Source organism: Poecilia reticulata, chromosome 14, assembly GCF_904066995.2.
Source record: "Poecilia reticulata chromosome 14, P_reticulata-male-v2, whole genome shotgun sequence".
In the NCBI taxonomy this organism is placed as follows: Eukaryota; Metazoa; Chordata; class Actinopteri; order Cyprinodontiformes; family Poeciliidae; genus Poecilia; species Poecilia reticulata.
This window is the reverse complement of record NC_088843.1, coordinates 8,678,599-8,697,930: the sequence shown is the minus strand read 5'-3', so window position 1 is coordinate 8,697,930 and position 19,332 is coordinate 8,678,599. Positions and strand designations below refer to the sequence as shown.

At 39.3% G+C, this 19,332-nt stretch overlaps 4 protein-coding genes across 6 annotated transcripts; 2 read left to right on the top strand and 2 right to left on the bottom strand.

Moving 5' to 3' along the window:
- Nucleotides 1-181: 181 nt before the first annotated feature.
- mia (MIA SH3 domain containing) lies at nucleotides 182-3,567 on the bottom strand. Its single transcript, XM_008427101.3, has 4 exons — nucleotides 3,113-3,567; nucleotides 1,822-1,955; nucleotides 969-1,079; nucleotides 182-863 (listed from the first exon to the last, which is right to left on the bottom strand). The coding sequence occupies exons 1-4, from the start codon at nucleotides 3,228-3,230 to the stop codon at nucleotides 840-842; spliced, it is 387 nt and encodes a 128-aa protein (XP_008425323.1). The 5' UTR covers nucleotides 3,231-3,567; the 3' UTR covers nucleotides 182-839.
- Nucleotides 3,568-3,639: 72 nt separating this feature from the next.
- On the top strand, nucleotides 3,640-10,202 carry bicdl2 (BICD family like cargo adaptor 2). 2 transcript variants are annotated; one of them, XM_008427098.3, is made up of 10 exons: nucleotides 3,640-3,815; nucleotides 4,312-4,731; nucleotides 6,523-6,738; nucleotides 6,843-6,959; nucleotides 7,550-7,696; nucleotides 7,904-8,050; nucleotides 8,265-8,339; nucleotides 8,697-8,776; nucleotides 8,882-8,996; nucleotides 9,863-10,202. In XM_008427098.3, exons 2-10 carry the CDS (start codon nucleotides 4,489-4,491, stop codon nucleotides 10,040-10,042), a joined length of 1,320 nt encoding a protein of 439 aa, XP_008425320.2. In that variant the 5' UTR covers nucleotides 3,640-3,815; nucleotides 4,312-4,488; the 3' UTR covers nucleotides 10,043-10,202. The 2 variants fall into 2 exon arrangements, with proteins under 2 accessions (XP_008425320.2, XP_008425322.2); XM_008427100.3 differs by lacking the exon at nucleotides 7,904-8,050.
- Nucleotides 10,203-10,734: 532 nt separating this feature from the next.
- LOC103475465 (mitochondrial import receptor subunit TOM40B) lies at nucleotides 10,735-16,137 on the bottom strand. 2 transcript variants are annotated; one of them, XM_008427106.3, is made up of 10 exons: nucleotides 16,069-16,137; nucleotides 14,786-14,985; nucleotides 14,141-14,208; nucleotides 13,972-14,064; nucleotides 13,482-13,583; nucleotides 13,236-13,341; nucleotides 12,888-13,010; nucleotides 12,065-12,141; nucleotides 11,883-11,985; nucleotides 10,735-11,800 (listed from the first exon to the last, which is right to left on the bottom strand). In XM_008427106.3, exons 2-10 carry the CDS (start codon nucleotides 14,967-14,969, stop codon nucleotides 11,661-11,663), a joined length of 996 nt encoding a protein of 331 aa, XP_008425328.1. In that variant the 5' UTR covers nucleotides 14,970-14,985; nucleotides 16,069-16,137; the 3' UTR covers nucleotides 10,735-11,660. The 2 variants fall into 2 exon arrangements, with proteins under 2 accessions (XP_008425328.1, XP_008425326.1); XM_008427104.3 differs by lacking the exon at nucleotides 16,069-16,137 and adding an exon at nucleotides 15,374-15,629.
- Nucleotides 15,752-19,121, top strand: fdxacb1 (ferredoxin-fold anticodon binding domain containing 1). Its single transcript, XM_008427103.3, has 5 exons — nucleotides 15,752-16,239; nucleotides 16,327-16,483; nucleotides 17,171-17,374; nucleotides 17,483-17,641; nucleotides 17,718-19,121. Exons 1-5 carry the CDS (start codon nucleotides 16,062-16,064, stop codon nucleotides 18,916-18,918), a joined length of 1,899 nt encoding a protein of 632 aa, XP_008425325.1. The 5' UTR covers nucleotides 15,752-16,061; the 3' UTR covers nucleotides 18,919-19,121.
- The last annotated feature ends 211 nt before the right edge of the window (nucleotides 19,122-19,332 follow it).

The window sequence follows — 19,332 nt, the reverse complement described above, 5'->3', positions numbered from 1 at the left end:
TTTTACATTTAGGCACTCCTACAATCGTCACACTTTTTCTGTTACAAACTGACTCCGGCCCCCCATCAGAGAAGAGATAAGTTATGTAGCCCTCACAGGAAAAAGTTTGGGGACCCCTGGTTTAGGCCCCGAAACATTCATGACAATTACAATGCAATTTTAAAAAAATCAACCTCAAAGATGTGGAAAACATTTTATTTGTTGTTTTACAAATTATTACACAATCAAAAACAAAAACTGAATGACAGCCAGACAGTAAAAATTTACCTTGTCTTGGATTTTTTTTTAAATCCAAGTGTCCTACATATACTGTATGTCTAAGCATAACACAGTTAAAAAAAAACATTTATTTGACATTTTTACAGTTTTTGTTGAAATGTTTATTATCTGTAAAACTGAAAGTATGAAAAGCCAAAGTGTCACAGATAGCATAGGTAGGAGAACTATCTTCTAAATAATTTAAGATAAAGATGATTACATGTTTAAATACAGATAAGATTTATTTAATTTTGACAGAAAATCAGATTAAATTCTGTTAAGTCATGTTGTGTAAAGTAAATCTCACTTAAATACCAAATAACAAGAACATAGAAAAACATGAAAAAGGAGCCCAAGTTTGATACATAATATTAACAGGAAAATATCTCCACCTCGAAATCAAAGATCAGTAATCAAAGCATATCATTGACAAAGTTATCAGAATACAATTTCTGACACCCATAAATCATTTCATGATTTTTAAAAACTTATTTAGAGACGAGCTAACATGGATTAGACCATAATTGTGTGTCGAGGACAGCTGTTGCATATTGTTGTTTTCTCTGTGTGTCCGTTCAGCATCAGTAGCAGTAGAAGTCCCAGTTCTGGGTAAAAAAATTAAAGCAGTGAAAATAGAAGAATAAAATAGAAATAACTTGATAATAGTTAAACTTATTTGTAAATATGCACAGAACTATTGGTTCACTTACAGTAGTTTTGACTTCAGTGGTTGCTGGCATGAGAGCATGTGTTTCCTCCACAACGCTGCTAGGGAAATGACCAATGCGAGCCTCCTGTTCTCCATAATATGTGTTTTGTACCTGCAGTAGTAAAATATCTAGATGAAAGCTTCTCAATCTTTTTTTCCTATATCTCAATAAACTTCAAGATGGCTGAACAACACCATCTTTAGAGACATTTTAATGCAGTAGAACAACAGGACGTAGTTCACTCACCTAAAATCTATTGTTGATGATTGTTACTTTGTTTTATAGTTTTTACTTACAGCTTGGAGTTACCTGGTTTGTAGCAGTTGTGCCTTTTAAAATGAGTACAACATAATCCATTATACCATTACCAGAAAATTTTTCTTGTTTACCATGGAAGTTGCTATGTTGATTTATTCCTCCTGGAACTTGCATGTATTTACTTAAAACATTCAAGGTTTGAGTAGAAAGATATTTTCTGCCAATATTTGCTTTGCTGTTCTTGGCTGCGCCAAGGCTGATTAATATGAACCTTTTACATCTGTACGCTGGGACTGGATCATTCCAAAGTAGCAAAGAAAACAAATATCAGTGGTATTTTTTTATTTATCTACCAGATTCTACATAAAGAAGCCTTTTTCTATTTCAAGCTAGCTTCACACCCAGCAGATTTGATTACCTTACACATGACATTTTTTTAAAGGGTTGAAGCAAAAATTAGGTTATGTGGTATTTTATATTGATCAGTCACACAATAAACTTCTGCAGTGTTTGTGGTTGTAATGTGATTAATTTTGCAAGGCACTGTATATTATGGTCATAATACATTTTTCCAACATTATTCTTCTTTACTCACACTGCCAGCCCAGAAGAGATTCCCTCTGTCTTTCAGCATTGCATAAACATAGACGAGTTGCCCCTGTCGGATGGGGATGAACCTGCAGTCTCCAGGGTAGTAGTCCTGAAGCGCCCGGGCTATGAGGATCGGATCTGTGTAAGAACATAGTTTAGGATTTGTAGGGGCTTGAATGACTGTGTAAGATTTTCAGTTTTTTGATTGTTGTGCAGCTCAGAAAATCATCAAAAGTTTAATCAGTCCAGTAATTACATTTAAAAAGTAAAATCTGTATACATTTCTGACACACACTGGGTTATATTTCAAGTGTTAATTTCTGTTAACTTTGATGATTAAGGGCCACTGATACAGAAATGTGATCCCATTGAAATGGCATGGAAATGATCAACCTGTGGCTCTGAGGTGTTAAACAGGTTTGTTTCCATGGCAACCAGTAGCTCATCCTCATCCTTGTTTCTCATTTTCTTTTTCACAATACTCTGTACATTCTTTGTATAGTTAGGTCAAGCAGGGTTTTTTTTCTGGCCAATCCAGTACAGTGATAACATGACTATTGATGCAATATTGGTACTTTTGGCAGTGTTGACAGAAAATAAAATCAGTACCTTCATAAAAGTTATGAGCAGAAAAAAGCATGGAGTGCTCTAAAATTTGCTGGTGGATTCTGAGCTTCAGAAAACCCAGCGGACCAACACTAGCAGATACGGCTCCCCAAGTATTGGATTCTGTAATTTTTCCACTCTTTCTCCAGAGTGTGGAACCCTACTTTCCAAATTATTCTCCTTTATCCTTAAAGATGCAATTGTTGTGACTTTTTTACACTTATATGTTGTTCAGTATGATAAGTGACTGATTTACAATTATATGTTAAGCATAAATTACATGATTATTATTAATTGAATTGAACATGATTGTATATAATTACAAGGATGAAGTGAAATATATTTAAGTTCAAGACATGATTTATTTGAATAGAAGAAGTCTTTTATTTTGAAGAATGCTTAAGTATCTGGTTCTGTTTTGTCACTATCTTGCTTTGTTGATATTTTGGTTGTCTTGGTTACGAACAGCTGTTGCCGTTATCAGCTGTCGCCGTTTTCTCTCTTCAATAAAGAACTGAACAGAAAGGTTCAGTAAAAGACACACGAGCCTCCGTTGTGTTTGAAGAAGCTTCACTCCGTAACAGCAATAGTATTTTTTCCATTCGTTTAAAAACTCAGCATTTGTCTTTCATCTGTTCCAGTTGTTAGATAATATAAGGAAGGAAGAACTAGAAGCTGTTGCTACTTACGACTGCATTCAGAGTCAGCGCAGAGTTTCTTATTTGATAGTTTGGGCATCTGCTTTCCAGCTTCGCAGGCTGTCAGGAAAAGCATCACAGAGAGAGCTAAAAACAGTCTGAAAGCCATATCAGAATGCAGAAAACACAGACTAAGACAAAAAAAAAAAGGTTTTATGATTGAAGAGGGTCCTGCTCAGCTTTTTATTCCTTTATTCCCGTTTGCTGACTCCTGAGAGGAGGTGGGGTGTCAGTGCCCTCTCTTCGACACTCTCCCTGCCCCCTTCCTCGTAAATGAACAGAGCACTCCTTTGAAACACTCCAAGCAGGTAAACAGGAGATGAGGAGAAGGAGGGGGAGTGAGTTGAAGTTAACAGACCCCTATTTGTGTCCTCATCTCTTTCCATCCCAAAAGAAGACTGCTGAACTTTCAAGCAGCAACTTCCTCAAAGCTTATCAGCCTTTTAATATCCCTGCTCAACCACTAGATGTCCAAACAGCACCTGCTTCATCTGTTCCTGACTCTGTTTCCTTTACACCTTCGTGACTCGGGAGGAGGTGTGGCCCTCAGATTGTATTTACATGCCGTGTGTTTCCACTGCCAGGGAAACCAGCTGAGCCTCTCTTGCGCAAATACTGCTGGGCACACAGACAAAATGTGCGCACACTCCACACCAAACAGGAAGACTGTTTCTGGTGGCTGGTGACCCGTCAGGTAAGACAGACTTGATTCTTCTTCTTTGAGCCAGAACAACTTGGTTTCCGTCTGACTTCAAAGTTTGAATAATTTGATGTACAAATAAGTTCTGAAGTGCTTTAACTTGGATGAATTATTGACTTTAAGAGGTGGAAGCAGAATGTTACGTCAAAGAGTGACCTCAGAAGGAAATGGTTTTGAATGAAATTTGTGTTAGGGCAACGTCACATTAAAACACACAGTCACAATTGTTTCTGTTCACAAGGTTTCAGAAATGTTTTGCTTTAGTTTTTTTACAGCCTGAGACTGAAATACAATGCTTACACTTGCTGTGGAATTTAGGGAGGGGAGCAAGAACAATGGTAATAAAGGAGCTAGATTTTCGGTCAGAGTAACCAAATCACCAGTCAGACAAAGGACCTCCTTGTTAAGGTTGTTAGATAATATCACCAGAAAATAACTTGTCACGCTAAGCCTTTCTAAGATTGTCTGTATTGATTTCTTGCTGTTACAGATTTGTCTCTGAAGAGGAAAGTTTCTGAACGGTTGCCTCTGAAGAACGCAGTGGGAAACTAAATGAAAGGAGAAGGAATGGGAGTTCGTCCCTCACCTCTCTGACTCTGGGGAAGTCATCCAAAAGCCAAGAGGGTGATGGTTTCAAACTAATCCCTTAAGCCAACACGTTTCAGTCATGTTCACTCCCAGGAAAAACAGCCTCCCCTCGCCCAGCCTGGAGGACTCCTTCTTTCCTCTCTCCTCTTCCTCTTCGGTGTCTCTCTTTGCTTTGCAGTCGGCCTCGTCCCCCCCTGACGGCGTGGATGGCGGGGGGGCGATAGAGACTGACCTGATACTGGCTGCAGAACTGGGACGGGCCTTGCTGGAGAAGAACGAGGAGCTGGCAGAAACTCTGCAGCAGAGAGAGAAAGAGGTGGAGGTAAGGAGATAACTGGGCTGAAGGAATAACTGGACTCTTGTCTTTAACGTAAACAAGAAAATACCACATGAATCAAAATGTGAGTCATTTTCAAATGTGTAAAAAGTTGCTGTTCCATTGATCATAAGATTCATTACTTGGGGTTTTTCCATCTAGAAAAATAGAAATGCGGTTACCCAATGTTGAGCCGTCAATTGCTGACAAATAAGTCTGGAATGAAAGCTTTTTGCAACAGTAGGTGTTATGTTGTGTCACAGTGTCCTCTCAAGATTTTTCCACTGAGCTTATCTTCTTTAAAAGCACTAAAGGATCATTTCAACACTGGTTTGGGCGCTGTGTCTGGGTAAATGACAAAGAACAGGATTTCAACATGTTGATGCCTTTCTCTGTAAATATGTTTCTAATGAGGCTACATGAAATCCAAATATTGTCCAAAAGCCAAACACCATTCAGACAGTTACAGAGACCCTGAATAAGCAGAAGCAAAGATATAATTTTTCTTCTATCAAAGCTTAGCTGCAATTTGCTCTCGATTTCTTCCTTTATGCGTTATGGGTCATGCTTTATTTGTTAAATACCTCCATGTAGACAATTATTTAAAAATAATGATAATTTTTTTGAATAAAGGAAACTAAATTGGTATGGTCCAGCCTAACCCCCCCTCCCTGAAACATATATGTGTCTAAACATCATTGTTTTGTAATTTACATATTCAAAGAAGAACTTGTTGCAAAACTAGCTAGTCCAGGCACCCCACTTATTCCTAAATATAGCCCTAGCTGCAGGTTTCTCAGAAAAATGCAGTGTTTTTAGCTTCTAGTGCTGCACGTCGCCTCATCAGTTCAGGTCGCTGACAGGCTCCAAACGCCCATGAACTCATAGACCGTGAAAACACCTGACATGCATTCATGGCACTTCCAGGATATTTTAGTCACACCGTTCATTCTACTCAACAACTGTTTTAGAGTCATTTTTTTTATTTGCTTTGGATTTTCCTCTGCTTGATGTTTTTTTTTTTTTTTACTAAGCCTAAAGATATATCTAAGAACAGTTATATTAAAAGAATTACAATACAAGTTAAATTATGCATAAAAAACAACTTAATCGTGGATGCAAAAAACAAAAAACCAAGCAGTTTGTTAGCAGTAAACTTAACTCAAACTTAACTGTGTATTTGGGGCCACTCTTCCTGTTAAGAACATCATGTCTACCAGCACTGTTTCAAATGTTAAGTAGCATGGGAGAGGCCGGCAAGTTACATTTTTTGAGCTCAAAATCACTCACGGATCTATATGTGTTGTGTGTGTACACCATATGTCAACTGCAATGTTTTATGCTTTGACCTGTGCATCTGGGCCCTGTTTGTATGTTTATCTGTATGTTCTAAGCTTTGAAAACTTAAAATAAAATTCATAAAAAAGAAAAGGAAAAAAAGAAAAGCAATCACGGATAATTGGTCATTCTTTAACGAGATGGACAAATCAAGTGCAAATACAATAATCATTGTTCAAGTTTTTACGATGTACAAACTGAGATGCTTAAAACCTCAGATTGAAATATTACATTTGTAAAATACTTTAATTTCTGAAAGTGGGAACAGCGAAATCAAATTGAATAGTATTTTTTTTCTCAATAAACATGTATAAAATTTTAGATGCAAAGTCTATTAAAATTCAGGCATTTATGAGGGGACTCCTGATGATCTGCATGTCTCCCTTTTGTAGGCTCTGCTGCTGATATCCATTCACTCCTTGTCAGTGAAGTTGATTAATGCGCAGTTTATTGTCTCAGGCTTTACAGCAGGAGAAGCACGTCCTGCAGAGGAAGCTGGAGATGAATGAACTGGAGTCTGGGCAGAAGGAGTCAGAGCTCAACGCAGACTTAGCTTCACTGAGGGCAGAGCTGCAGAAATACCACAGCGAGGGGCGGGACCGGAGGAAAGACGACAGCGAGCAGATGACTCAGTTGGCCAATCACAACCAGAGACTAGTGGAGCAACTATCTGAGGTTGAATCATTTTCACCTGTGTATTGAGTCACATCTGTTGAATTTTTTTTGGCTGCTATGCAGACAAACAGGTTTCACAGCCTTGCATCTCCCACGTTTTCTAGGCTGTAACACTGGAGCACTCCCTGAGGACCGAGCTCCGCACCCTCAGAGAAGAGATGGAGGAGTCATCCTTTAGTCGAAATATCAGCTTCACACAATTAGAAAATATGCAAGCTGAGGTATTATTATAGCTTTCTTATCACTGTTAAAGTACTTTGCTGTGGAAAAGTATTTACTCCCTCACATATTTCTCATGATTTCACTTCTTTTGATTTAACATCTCATCTCATCAAGCTAATTTCATTATAAGACTAGACAAAATTTGAGTAAATACTAAGAAAGAAAGAAATAATTGCCCCTAAACCTAATGACATTAGCATCGACTGCCATGAAGCATTTTGAATACCTGTCAATTACTCTGCCATAAGAAATGCCAAACTTCTAGACTGAACTGTTGAATTCAGCTACACTGCAGAATATGAACAATCTGTTTCAAGTGATGCCACAAGATCTTAACCAGATAAAGTCCAGACTTATCTGTTTTTTTAATCCATTCAGAGGGGTATTTACGTTGTTATGCAGATTTCCATTTAAATAGAACGAAAACATGATTTAAGTAACATTTAAGAATGAAAACTCAAATATTATTATTTCTGTACACCACATTTGATGCATGAAAATAGTAAATCTAAATATACTCAGAAGTTTAAAGGAAACCTTTTCACTCAATTCATGGAAAAAATGACTATTCTCCTCTCCATTCATGCAGAACAGAGTATTGCAGGAACGGCTGTTGCACATGGAGACGCAGCTAAAAGCGTCAGAGGATAACAGCCAGAGGCTCCGTGTGGAGAGAGACGGACTGCGGGACAGACTGTCAGAGCTTCATGTTAAACTGACTGAGAAGGAAGCTGAGGTGAAGATCAGGCATTAGTCACAACTGTCCTAATAATAATAATAATAATAATAATACCACTCATCACTAACAGAAATAACTAACACATCTGCTTTAAAATCCTACACAGTCCGCCTATTTGCTTCTTACGGTGTGTGTGTGTGTGTGTGTGTGTGTGTGTGTGTGTGCGTGTGCGTGTGTGTGTGTGTATTTTGTGTGTGAACATAGATAGAGCAGGAGCAGGGGGTTGTGTTTGAGTTACGTACCTTGAATCGCTCTTTGCAACAAAAAGATCTGAACCTGGGAGAGGAGAGCTTCCCGGACAGTACGCACACACAACCTTTGTCTCTGCTCAGTGAAATTCAGCAGACACAGGTACTCACAGATACACACATACAGTAACTTTACAGTCTAACCTGGGAACCGTCTGCTAATTCTGAACCTCTTCTCACATCCCTTACCTTAAAAGTGTGTGGTACTAACGGGTGTCCGCTATTAATTTTTATTGGAAACCTTGCAGAGATGCCAACATATTGCGACAAAGACTGAGTAAACATTTTGTGCGATTTATGTTTCCTGTTATTTATAGGCTACAGAGGCTCTCTTGGCTCACTCCTCAGCGCTGCAGGCCAAAGATGAAGAAATACAAGCATTAAAGGACGAGGTCTGTTAAGAGCTACACATGAATTCAACATTCATTAAAGCAGCAGGTCACCAGAGTAGAGGAAATTGAATCATTTGGGGCCAATTAGTGAAAACAGGAAAAAAAAAATACATAAAAAAAGTCCCCCTTCAAGACAGTAAAAAGAGCTAAATACTGTGTGTTCAATGGGGGCATAATTTTTGAGACAGCAATACAAGTTTTGATATCTTAACATACAAAGTTGGAATTATTACATTATTACAGAATGTTAATTCTTCTATTAGACAACTGGTGTTTTGTAGTTTGTGTTTTATATAAATACTCCGAAGATGTATTTAAAATAAAACGCTGAAACTATATTATTTTCTGTCTTTGCAGTTCCAGTCTCAGCAAAAGGAACTTGAGTCTCTCAGGGAAGAAATTAAACCCTTCAGAGGAGGAGAAAATCAGAGCTACAGGTGATACTGCAACACAGAACGCTTCACTGCTTTATTAGACATTATCTTTAATTTATAACAAAAAAAATGAAAATAAAGGCTAATAGTATTTTCTTTTCTATCCAGCTCTCTGGAGAGTGAACTGGCCAAAGTCCATCAGGAGAAAGAAACGCTCACTCAGCAGCTTCTCAACACAATCAAACACAAGGTGGTGCTGACTCAAGAACTGGATGCCTGGCAGGTGAGTCTGTAGTTTGTGTAAAGATTTTATTTTGAACATATTCAACTAGTAGATTAAAGTAAATAGTTATCTATACAATACTAAAATATTCAGGAAAGAGGAGCAGGAAGCACACTTGTTTAATCCTCTCCTCTACATATCTATGCCGAACTTCTCACACACACACACACGCACACACACGCACACACACACACACGCACACGCACACACACACACGCACACACACACGAACGCACGCAAATATAAAAACTTTCAGTGCAAGGTCTTATAATAGAATCTTGATAATATCTGTTACAAGTTTGAAAACATCTTATTGGAATACTAATGATTGTGTTATAAAAGGTTTTCTTATTGGAACGTGGAACATTCTACATTTATGACGTAAATAATTTATATTGTAACAACAACAATTCTGATGCTATCACATGAAGATGTTATCACATTACTGCAATTTTATTTTTTGTGTTGCGAAATCGATTATTGTGTATTTGTTATAAAGATATTCTTGGATTAATAAGCTTTTCAACTGATAATGCAATAAGATTATTTTTCTTTTCCTGAGGTGGCAGCTCTATGCTTCCATATTAATAAACTCCACCCAGATCATAGTCATAAAATATTGAAGTCAATTCCTGACCGTGTGTACAGATGTATAGTTCCATGTGGTTCCTTAAGAAAGACCCAAAGCCAAACCCTGAGGAACACCACGACTTCCTCAGGGAATACAGCCGAGTATTCTGATTTATCTCCTTTCAGTTTCAGTGTTTGATGATTTAACGCAACAGTAATGTGCACTCTTAAATGATGTCCTCTGGCAACATCTCACATCAGCATTTTCTAAAATCTACCATTTTGTCCTGCTGCAGGAGGACATGCGCTTCGTCATCAATCAACAGGTGCTGCAAAGGGAAGAGGAGAAGAAGAAGAAGAAGAAGGAGGAAAAGCAGGAGAAGGAGAGCCCTTTTGGACTCCAAAGGAGCAAGTCTTTGAAAGTGAAGGGTGAAGGAGGAAAAGGATTCTTTTCCTCTTTATTCAAGGACAAATAAGACTCGGCTTCATTTGTCCTTTTGGCAGCAGACGATGGACGCTGATCAATATCAGCAATTTAAATGTTTACAATTGTACTATCTGAATGTACTTTTCTGTTTGTAATTATGTACAGCATATTAATAATTTTAAACTTTTAATAAAAACATTACAATTTCATGTGATTTTTCTTCTGTAATCTGCAAACAATCTCCTATTTTTTATGTAAATATAGGGGAACAGACTGTTTCCTTCATTATTCTATTTAAAATTGTGTACTTCAAGCAGGAAGAGCTGATGGTCAGAACACAGGGTGAGATTAGAAGAGGTGAGGTATTATGTTTTCCTGCTGTGAATCATGCAAAGCATTATCTCAGAGAAAGAGCTAAAAATAAGAAAGTGCCTCTGTGTGGTTCATAAATGTGAAGGGGAGGGGGAATTTTGATTGTCATGGAACCATGACTGAAACCATCATGTTTTAGCCTCTAGTAGAAAACAATGAGAGCATTTCTATCTTTTCTCCCAGAATCACAATTTGGATTCTAAATGGTCGGTAAGTTTGGACTGACTGTTTTAGTGAATATTTTTCTGAATTGTCAAGAGTTGCCAGAGAGTCAATTTAGTTGACTTGATCTTTTACTGTCAGACCAACACATGAATACACTTTGGTCCATTCCACTATGACTCAGATGGATTTTTTAAACAGGCAGAAGACATAAATAACATCTTTATTAAATCATGTCAGAAAAGAGTACAGTCATCTTGTTCTCCAGTCCAATGTCCTGTGAAGTGGATTATACATTACATATTTAAAGTATTTAGAATTTGTTAAATAGGACTGAAAATGCCAGATTCGTGTTTTTAAATGCCTTTTTGGGACAACCATATAAGACACAAATCTGTTAGTGCATAGACGCCCTCAGATCCATTTGTTTTGCTCCTCTGTGTTTCTTTGGGGATCATATTAACATTAACTGCTGACAAAAATTCATACAGACCTAAGCAACTGTATTTATTCCATGTGAGGGGTAAAACTAGCTTCAGGCCAGTGATTTTGTTCTTTTTAATGCCAGACAGTGATTGCAAACTCACAAAGCCTGAAAGACAGATGCGACGAAAATGTTTTCGATTTTGTTGTCCGCAGCTTTATTCTTGACCGCTGGCTTTGTGAAAAATGTAAAATACCATGATTTTTTGAATTTCTCTTTTAGAAACAGCTTGCAGAACAATCAACAATACATAATTTCGAGGTAAATCACTAAAACCGGAAGTACATTTTTGTTATTTTATGTATATATTTATACATTTCTTCATGACTACCGACATTATAAAATTGATACTCTATGTATACAGTACAATTTCACTTTCAGCTTTCAAAGTTCAGAGGGTGATGCACCCTTCTAAAGTAGCATCCATTCCTCTGGCACAGAGCTTTCCCCATAATCAGAAAACATCACCTTGTTATTGAGAGGTAGGTTGCAAGGTGAGATACATGGAGTTAAACCAACAGGAAGAGTTTCAGTGCAGGTGATGCACCCTTTAAGTCGGTGCATTTTCAAAACAAATCTCAAACGTAGCTCTCTGGATTGATGTCCTGACATTCTTTTCATAATTCCAGTTTGAGCACGTGTTTGTGGGTCATCCCACGTTGACGCCCAGGCCGACCTGCAGCTTGTCACCTCTGTGGTTCACAAAGGCTCCCATAATAAGGGTGGCAGGAAGCGGGGTAAGACGCTTCTCCAACACACCTCCAATGATGCACCGGCTGTTGATCATACCTGAACATTTGCCATAAAAAGACGCCTGATACACTGATTGTTTTGGCAGTGAGCAACCTTAGTTGAAATCACCTTAGACTACCTCGAAAAACCATGTTGGCCTCCGGGAGATCCATCTGGTACCCAAAGGAGGCTGTTGTCTCCTGCGTCCTGGTGCTGGCCTCAAACTCCACCCCAACTTGGATCTGGCAAAACAAATTTTCCCTCAGCATGCTGCACACAAATGATGAGTAAATAAATGCCACAGGCTGTTATTGTTCATACCTGTTTGTTGGCTCTGTGATAGTAGCTGGCATGGGCGCCGCCTTTGCCAGCATTAAGGGTTGCAACCCAGTTTGGCCCTGCATAGCGACAAAGTAAAATAAAGAGAAACCTTTTGAAAAATATAGGCAAAATACGTCACATCCCAGCTTTTCACCAGCCTTGAACACATCATTTTCACTTGTGAATCCAAAGTGAGATGATGCTGTAAGAAAGTCTCAAAAGTCGAAAGCGTCGTGATGACCAATCCGTCCGCAGCTGGCGATTCGTGCACATGTACTTTCAGATTTGTATGCGTGTGCAGTTTGAAACGTGTAAGTTTGACAAACTCTTTATGCGTGTGTGAATCTTGAGGTACGCATTTATGCACTGTGCCATACACATTTGTGAATTATGTTACATTTGCAAACCTTCCTGTACACATGCAAATATTATTGTTCACTTTGTGAATCTTTATGAGACTGATTTAGCTCCGTACAAACACCACTGGAAGCTTGTTAGTAGTGCACATCATATACTTTATTAATATGAGGGGATTTTGTGTAACATATTCTGAAAAGGATCATCATTGGCCTTTTGTGGTGCATGACTGAAAGCTATGAACACAAATATGATTTAGCAGACACAAACTCTGCCTTCTTAAGTTAACAGGAAAAAATCCAACAGAAAATCTGAGGCACACGTTCAAGGAAAGAGCACACAGGAAAGGATCTTGAGAGATTATTCTGAGATAACTGATCAAAGATAGCCCTCTTTATTGTCTTCAACCTCAGAAAATGTTAAAGGGTAAAAAAGTGCCTCTAACAGTGGAAAAACAACATCTCACTTGAGTACTGTCCAGCCAGAGTCAGAATTCCTCCTTCCTCTGCTCGTCCTCGGTGGTACACCAGTTCTCCTCCCAACACCAGGCCAGATGACACACTCTGCAGGAAGTGTGCGACCAGAATGACTGCACACAAGATGCATATAATAAAAATTTACCAGAGAGACATCATGAAAAACTTGAAAAACTTTACCAACTGTGCAAATTGACACATTTAGACTATATTTTACATCACCAAACAAATATTTGAAAGCATATATATTTAGATTTTTAGTTGCCATTTCTCACCTGACATCACCAAACAAATATTTGAAAGCATATATATTTAGATTTTTAGGTGCCATTTCTCACCTGACTCTCTGAGGACGTCTGGGTTGGCCACTGTCACAGCAGCCGTGAAGTCGCTCCCTCTGTACTCGGTTTCAAACTGCCACGTTACGAACTGAGACTGCTGGGTCTGAAATACAGTTTAGGCTGTGAGTTTCTGGCAAAAACTTTTAAAAAAATCTGCACCAGTTTTTAAAGAGGGATCGGACTTGTATGGACGCTGCAAATGGGACGGATATAAACGGCCCCAAAAGACACCGGGAAACTCACCTGGAATACCGTTCTGGCTCGAACGCGCTCGGTGAGATGAAGGAGAGCGTGGGCATTCAAACTACCTGAAGAGTCCATTTCACCAATCAATGCTGGGGCGTCCTAAAATTGAATAAGACAAGGAAAATGTATCTATTTATTTTATTATTGCAATGGCTTCTAAAAAATTCTGTTAACAAAGCGAGGGTTCCTGCAAATATACTAAGTCAAAATGTTATACTTTTCTAGAATAAAATTGGATGAAATACTTGTATGTGCATCATTTATTTAACCCATACTAAAAACAAACTAATTGTACTGGTTATTTTTAAAGTTCAGATATTAATAAAGTTTAAAATAAAAGACTACAAATATAAATGTATTTGGGTAGTATGTTTTCTTATTCCACACTTATCCGAAACTAAGATTCATAATTTTCAAAAGTCTTCGAAACTAAGCAGGAACTCTGAAAAGCAGTAAAAATGTAGCTATCCGATTATTTGGGTCCAACCTTGTCCTTGCTGTAGTCGTCAGACTGCAGATGCTCCACGTGGAACCGATAGTAGGAGGGACTTACAGCACTGAGGTGGAGGGTATGACTGACCTGGAAATAGACTCTTTACTTTAGTCAAACATAAAAATATTGTTTCAAAGTATAAATGTAAATAATGAAGAGTCACCTTAAAAAAGCTACTCAAAGTTTTATTGATAATCATCTTGACACCCTCAATCTGATGAGGAAACACATCTGGTGGAGTCAAAGAAGAAGAACAAAAATAAAACATGTATAGAATGGTAAACACCACGGTATAAAGTATTAATAGCCTTTGAGTTTTTCCACATGTCACAACTTCAAACCTCAATATGTTTTACTTGGATTTTTTTTGTGATAGGCCAACACAAAACAAGGCATAATCACAGAACAAAAATTCTGTGTTTTTTTCTCTTTTTTTAAAAAACAGAGATTATTCCCCCTTTTAATCTAATGCCCCTAAATGAAATACAGTGCAACAATTTAAGTCACCAAATGTTTAAATGGCGTTCACCTGTGCAAAATTTGGTATAAATCCAGCTGTTTTGTAAAGATCTTGGAGACCTATTAGAGAACGTTAGTGAATATAAAGCCAAAAACATAAATAATGTATAAATAGGGATATGATACAGAATGAACATAAGCATGACTATGCGCTATTTCGTGTTGGTATATCTCATAAAATCCAAAGAAAATACATTTGAATTTTAAAATTTTGATGTTATGAAATGTGCAGGGGACTGTAAGTCATAGTGTTCACTACACGGATCTTGGTTCATCAATTTTAAGCTACCTTTGCAGCTTCTGTGGAGAGAGTGAAAGCTGCCAGGATTGGGTAGGCGCCCATCTCTCCTCTCCCAGCGTGGTGGACGGTCCCAGTGGGCAGGATGTGCGTCCCAGCGAGAAGGAAGATGATCCTTGGAGAAAGGCCAGTTCTGATGGCCCGGATTGGAAGACAAAGCCAGAACACTGCCCATGTGGGCACAATGCTTCCTGAAGGACGTAGAGACAAAGAGCACATTTATGACACATTTATTTGCATACCTGCTACCTTTAAAGGCACTTTTATACAGCTGCAATCTGGGATCCTGCATGAGAACAAAATAAGTAGAGCATAGAAATAGTAGAGTTAGCCACAGACAAAATAACAAACAGATTTGTACCAAAGACCCCAGAGAATAGCAATGCAGAATTGATTGTGTGGAAAATGTAAACGGATTAATAGGGAAATTATAGATACAATTATGAATGAGATGGATAGGCACTGGTTCCATGACTAAGTGCAGCAATTCCGTTAGCTAGCATGACCTTAGCATCAGTCAAATCTGGCATGTGCAGGTGAATACTGTTTCATTAAAAAATCCTAATGTAATCGGAGTACCTTAAAATCCCGAGCGAAACTGGGAACCGCACATCAGAAACATTGTCAAGGGTATTAACTTCCTAAATAAATGAGTAACTTAAAATATGCGAACTGATGCTGCAGATCAAGTGATGCTGTAGATTCCTCCCTGTTCAAGATGCTGTGAGTCGCTCCTGCAAATCCTTCCCTCCATACACATAATTATGAACATGAGGGCTAAAAATTAGTGCATTTCTATGCAACGATGAGAAAATCACAGCTATGACTATTTTTTTATTTATAGGACCACGATTTGGTGTTTTTAGGACGTGAGAATTCAGAGAAAATTGCGTAACGTCGCTGGAGATTTGTTTCTCATCGGACAATTTATGTGCGACACCAGCGTTGGTTGCCACAGGTGACTTCAGTTGTAAGTACCGTAGCAGCAGTGACGAGTACAGGAAGGTCATTTGTTTATCTCTAAAATAAAATGAAAATAGCGAACAACTAAAATGTGTCCGTTTTAGATGCCTAAACGCCGGAGGTTTGATTAAAAATGCAGCTGGTGAGTTTCTATTAGACCGTTAAGCAGCAGGAGGGAAAGTGGTCTCTGTCGCTTGTCGTCATCTCATTATTTCTGTCTCAGAACATCAAAAGCTAGAACAACGTCAGAGCAACTTGTTAGGGAAATTCATAATTTAAGCCCCTTTTTTCGAGTGTGTGTGACATGTCACCTTCACGGTCCGTTCTGCTGGTGGGAGAGGGGAACTTCTCCTTCTCCTCCTCCGTGTGTAAGTTGGACTCTGAATCGGGGAGCAACATAACGGCCACCTGCCCGCAGCATCAAGAGGAGGCACTGCGGCACGATGGAGCCGCCGCCAACATCCAGACCATCAAGGATTTAGGTACCGAGAGCTCCAGTATCTGTGGCTGCTGGAGCGGATTTATTTTATTCTGGACTTTTGTGATTACTTCTCGTCCTTGTTATTCAGGAGGAAGTGTCCTGTTTGAGGTGGATTGCACAAAGCTGGGGGAGTGCGCCTTCCTGAAGGGCCGTGTGTTTGAACGAGTGGTGTTCAACTTCCCCCACTGTGGGAGGAAGAGTGGGGTGAAAAAGAACAGAGAGCTTCTCAAAAACTTCTTCCTCAGGTAACACAGCATCTCACGTCATCTTGCCTTCACATGTAAGGGGATTTCTACACGTTTTTCACCTCCAAATGCAAAACTTCTCTTGACTGAAGTCAGCACAGTTCTCGCTCTGAACTAAAAATCTAAACCAACTGAAAAAGAAATTCATGGTGAATTTATTCACATATTTTTTTATGATGAATGAATGGACGAACAAATGGATGTTAGACTTGGATGGATGTTCATTTAATGGTGGGATGGACAGATGGTTGATGCAGATGAATGAATGGACAAACAAACGTGACTGAATGAATAGATGGATAGACGAATGTATGGATGGATGAGTAAATGGATAAATAAATGAACAGGAGGATGTGTGAATGGATGGATTGATTACAAACTGATGGAGTTATGAATGGATGGATGGATAAATAGACGACTGGATGGATGAACATGGATAACTAGACAGACAGACAAATGGATCGGTTGATAAATGAATAGATGGATTTAAGCAGTAATGGACAATAAAAAATTGTCTAAAACTACATTTTGTTTTTCCAAGCATATTCAGACCTAAACCTTTTGATACTGAATAGCACATGTGTTAAACTCAAGGCCCAGAGGGTCTAATATGTTTCAACTTTTATGAAGTCCTCAAGAGTTCTGAAAGATGTCAAATTTAAATTCCTATTTTTTTTAAACTTCCAGTTGTGTTGAGGTTCTGGCCAGAGACGGGGAGGTTCATGTCTCCCTGTGCAACGGTCAAGGCGGGACTCCGGCGGACCATCCGAAACGAGAGTGGCACAACAGCTGGCAGGTGAGTGCCATGGCAGCCGAAGCTCACCTCATTCTCAGCGCTGTGCGACAGTTTGAAAGTGACAACGTCCCAAGCTACAAGTCCACTGGATACAGGTAAGAAGTCAAGGTGAGTGTTGAAGTGTAGGACTGTGTGTCCGCTGTGTGTTTGCGGTGTGTGTTTGGGATCCAACGTTGTTTAACAAGCGTGTTGCTGTTGTGCAGGAGCCAGGATAAAGGCTTTCACGTGGAGAAAGCTCTGCTGCATGTGTTTTCGCGCAGCACCCCATTCACTCCTGTCCAGATAGTACAGATGGAGGAGGTTGCTGAAGGGGAGATGGTCCACTATAACATACCAGCTGAGCTCAGTGATTATGTATCCAGGTAATGGAACTAATAGACTTTTATAATATGTTGTGAATAAGTAAGCAGATCTTACTATCTCTTTTTTTCTCCTTAGGGGGTTCCTCTCCTCGGATTCCATCCATCCTGTCAAGTTGGTGCAAGACTTTCTTCTCGAAGGCTTAGGGAAACATTGGCCAGTGTCCATGAAAAGAGAACCTTTCCCCCTCCTTATATCAGCCAAGCAACTGCAGTCTTGCTGCCACGATCTTGACATTTTGCAGTACTACTGGATCCACTTGCTTCAGAAAGAACTCACCTCTCAGGCTCAAGAAGACGATGCAGTTTGCTCAAACATAAAAGCCACTTCACCTCCTACCAAGGCGGACAGAGTGAGGAGTAAAGGAACTGAGAGTTTACAGCCTGTGTGCTGCCATGATTTTAATTTGGAAGTGGAAGGGGGTCTTTACCTGCTGCGTCCATCACTGCTTCCTCAGCTGGAAGAGCTCCTCATAAACACAGATATTAGTGGTAATGCAGATCCTCAAGAGAAAATTTATCAAAGTTCTGAGGTTGAGTGCAGTAAGACTGAAGAAGCCTGTGATGACTGTAACAGGTCTTCTAGCTTGTTGTGTGGTGTTAGTGGAGTGGTGTTCAGGAGCGTGCCCATCAGCCTTTGGGCTCTGCCTGCCTTTCACGAGATTCTCCTCACAGGTGTTTTCCCTTTGGAAAATGAGCCTGTTAAATTGATAGGACATGAGTTGGAAGCGCTCCTCTCTCCCTATGGGGTCTCCATAGTTACAGAAGAGAGAAGCCTACATCTGGTGGCTCAGCCGATGGGTTTGATTGGTAAGGTGTTTGCGAGCAACACAGCTGACGGCAACAACCACGTCACTGTCAGTGCGTCTCTAAATTTAGACCTCCTCGCTGTTCTCTTGTTCTCACTGCCTGACTGGCGTCTGCTTTGGAGTCACGACCCCCGCTTCCTGAAACAGTTTTCTCTCCGTCCACCACCAGGGACATCTTTTCAGCCTTTCTCCCTGTACCCAGAGTCCTTCTCCTTCGACATCAGCTTCTGGACGGGGCCGGCGTGGGAGGAGAAAATGTTCCACGCTATTGTCCGAGAGGCTAGCTGCGGAACTGTGGAGCAGGTTAAACTCATCGACACATTCTCGCACCCTGACCTGAGTCAGACCAGTTATTGTTACAGACTCATCTACCACTCACACACACACGCCCTGTCACACACGCAAGCCCTGACATTTCACAAAGAGCTGGAGGTTTTGCTCTCGTCTCGTATGCAGGTCACAGTCAGGTAGCACTTCAGACATTAGAATAGTTCAGACATTTTTGTTCTCCACATGTGCTTTTAGCTGGAAGAAAATGTATTAGAAAATCTATAGTCAGATGTTTACAATGGTTGAAAATGTGGTTGTTGTGTTATGCATTTGAAATGTGACTGAAATCTTTCAGTGTATGTTTGTCTCATAACCATGTAATAAACCTACTGTTAAGGCTGAAATGTTGATCAACTGAAAATTATTATAAAATAGAAAATGTAGATAATTTTGAGGCTTTATTTCTTATATGTTAAAAATAATACAGACAACCCCCCCACACCTTCTAAAAGAAATAGTTTCATAATCAGAATCATTATCATTTTTGTCACTGATATTAAGGAAAAATACCCATTAATAATATTAACGAGTATAAGAATAAAAAAAAAAATCTGT

Coding starts and splice junctions, on each gene's coding strand:
- mia (XM_008427101.3), bottom strand. CDS start 3,230: ATGGCTTTCAGACTGTTTTTAGCTCTCTCTGTGATGCTTTTCCTGACA. Junction 1,080..1,821: donor ATCTCTTCTGGGCTGGCAGT/GTGAGTAAAGAA, acceptor TTACTACTGCAG/GTACAAAACACATATTATGG. Junction 864..968: donor CCACTGAAGTCAAAACTACT/GTAAGTGAACCA, acceptor TTTTTTACCCAG/AACTGGGACTTCTACTGCTA.
- LOC103475465 (XM_008427106.3), bottom strand. CDS start 14,969: ATGGGCAGTGTTCTGGCTTTGTCTTCCAATCCGGGCCATCAGAACTGG. Junction 13,584..13,971: donor ACGACTACAGCAAGGACAAG/GTTGGACCCAAA, acceptor ATTCAATTTTAG/GACGCCCCAGCATTGATTGG. Junction 12,142..12,887: donor TCTGGCTGGACAGTACTCAA/GTGAGATGTTGT, acceptor GTCGCTATGCAG/GGCCAAACTGGGTTGCAACC.
- fdxacb1 (XM_008427103.3), top strand. CDS start 16,062: ATGTCACCTTCACGGTCCGTTCTGCTGGTGGGAGAGGGGAACTTCTCC. Junction 16,240..16,326: donor CCAGACCATCAAGGATTTAG/GTACCGAGAGCT, acceptor CTTGTTATTCAG/GAGGAAGTGTCCTGTTTGAG. Junction 17,375..17,482: donor TACAAGTCCACTGGATACAG/GTAAGAAGTCAA, acceptor GCTGTTGTGCAG/GAGCCAGGATAAAGGCTTTC.
- bicdl2 (XM_008427098.3), top strand. CDS start 4,489: ATGTTCACTCCCAGGAAAAACAGCCTCCCCTCGCCCAGCCTGGAGGAC. Junction 8,777..8,881: donor GGAGAAAATCAGAGCTACAG/GTGATACTGCAA, acceptor TTTTCTATCCAG/CTCTCTGGAGAGTGAACTGG. Junction 8,997..9,862: donor AAGAACTGGATGCCTGGCAG/GTGAGTCTGTAG, acceptor GTCCTGCTGCAG/GAGGACATGCGCTTCGTCAT.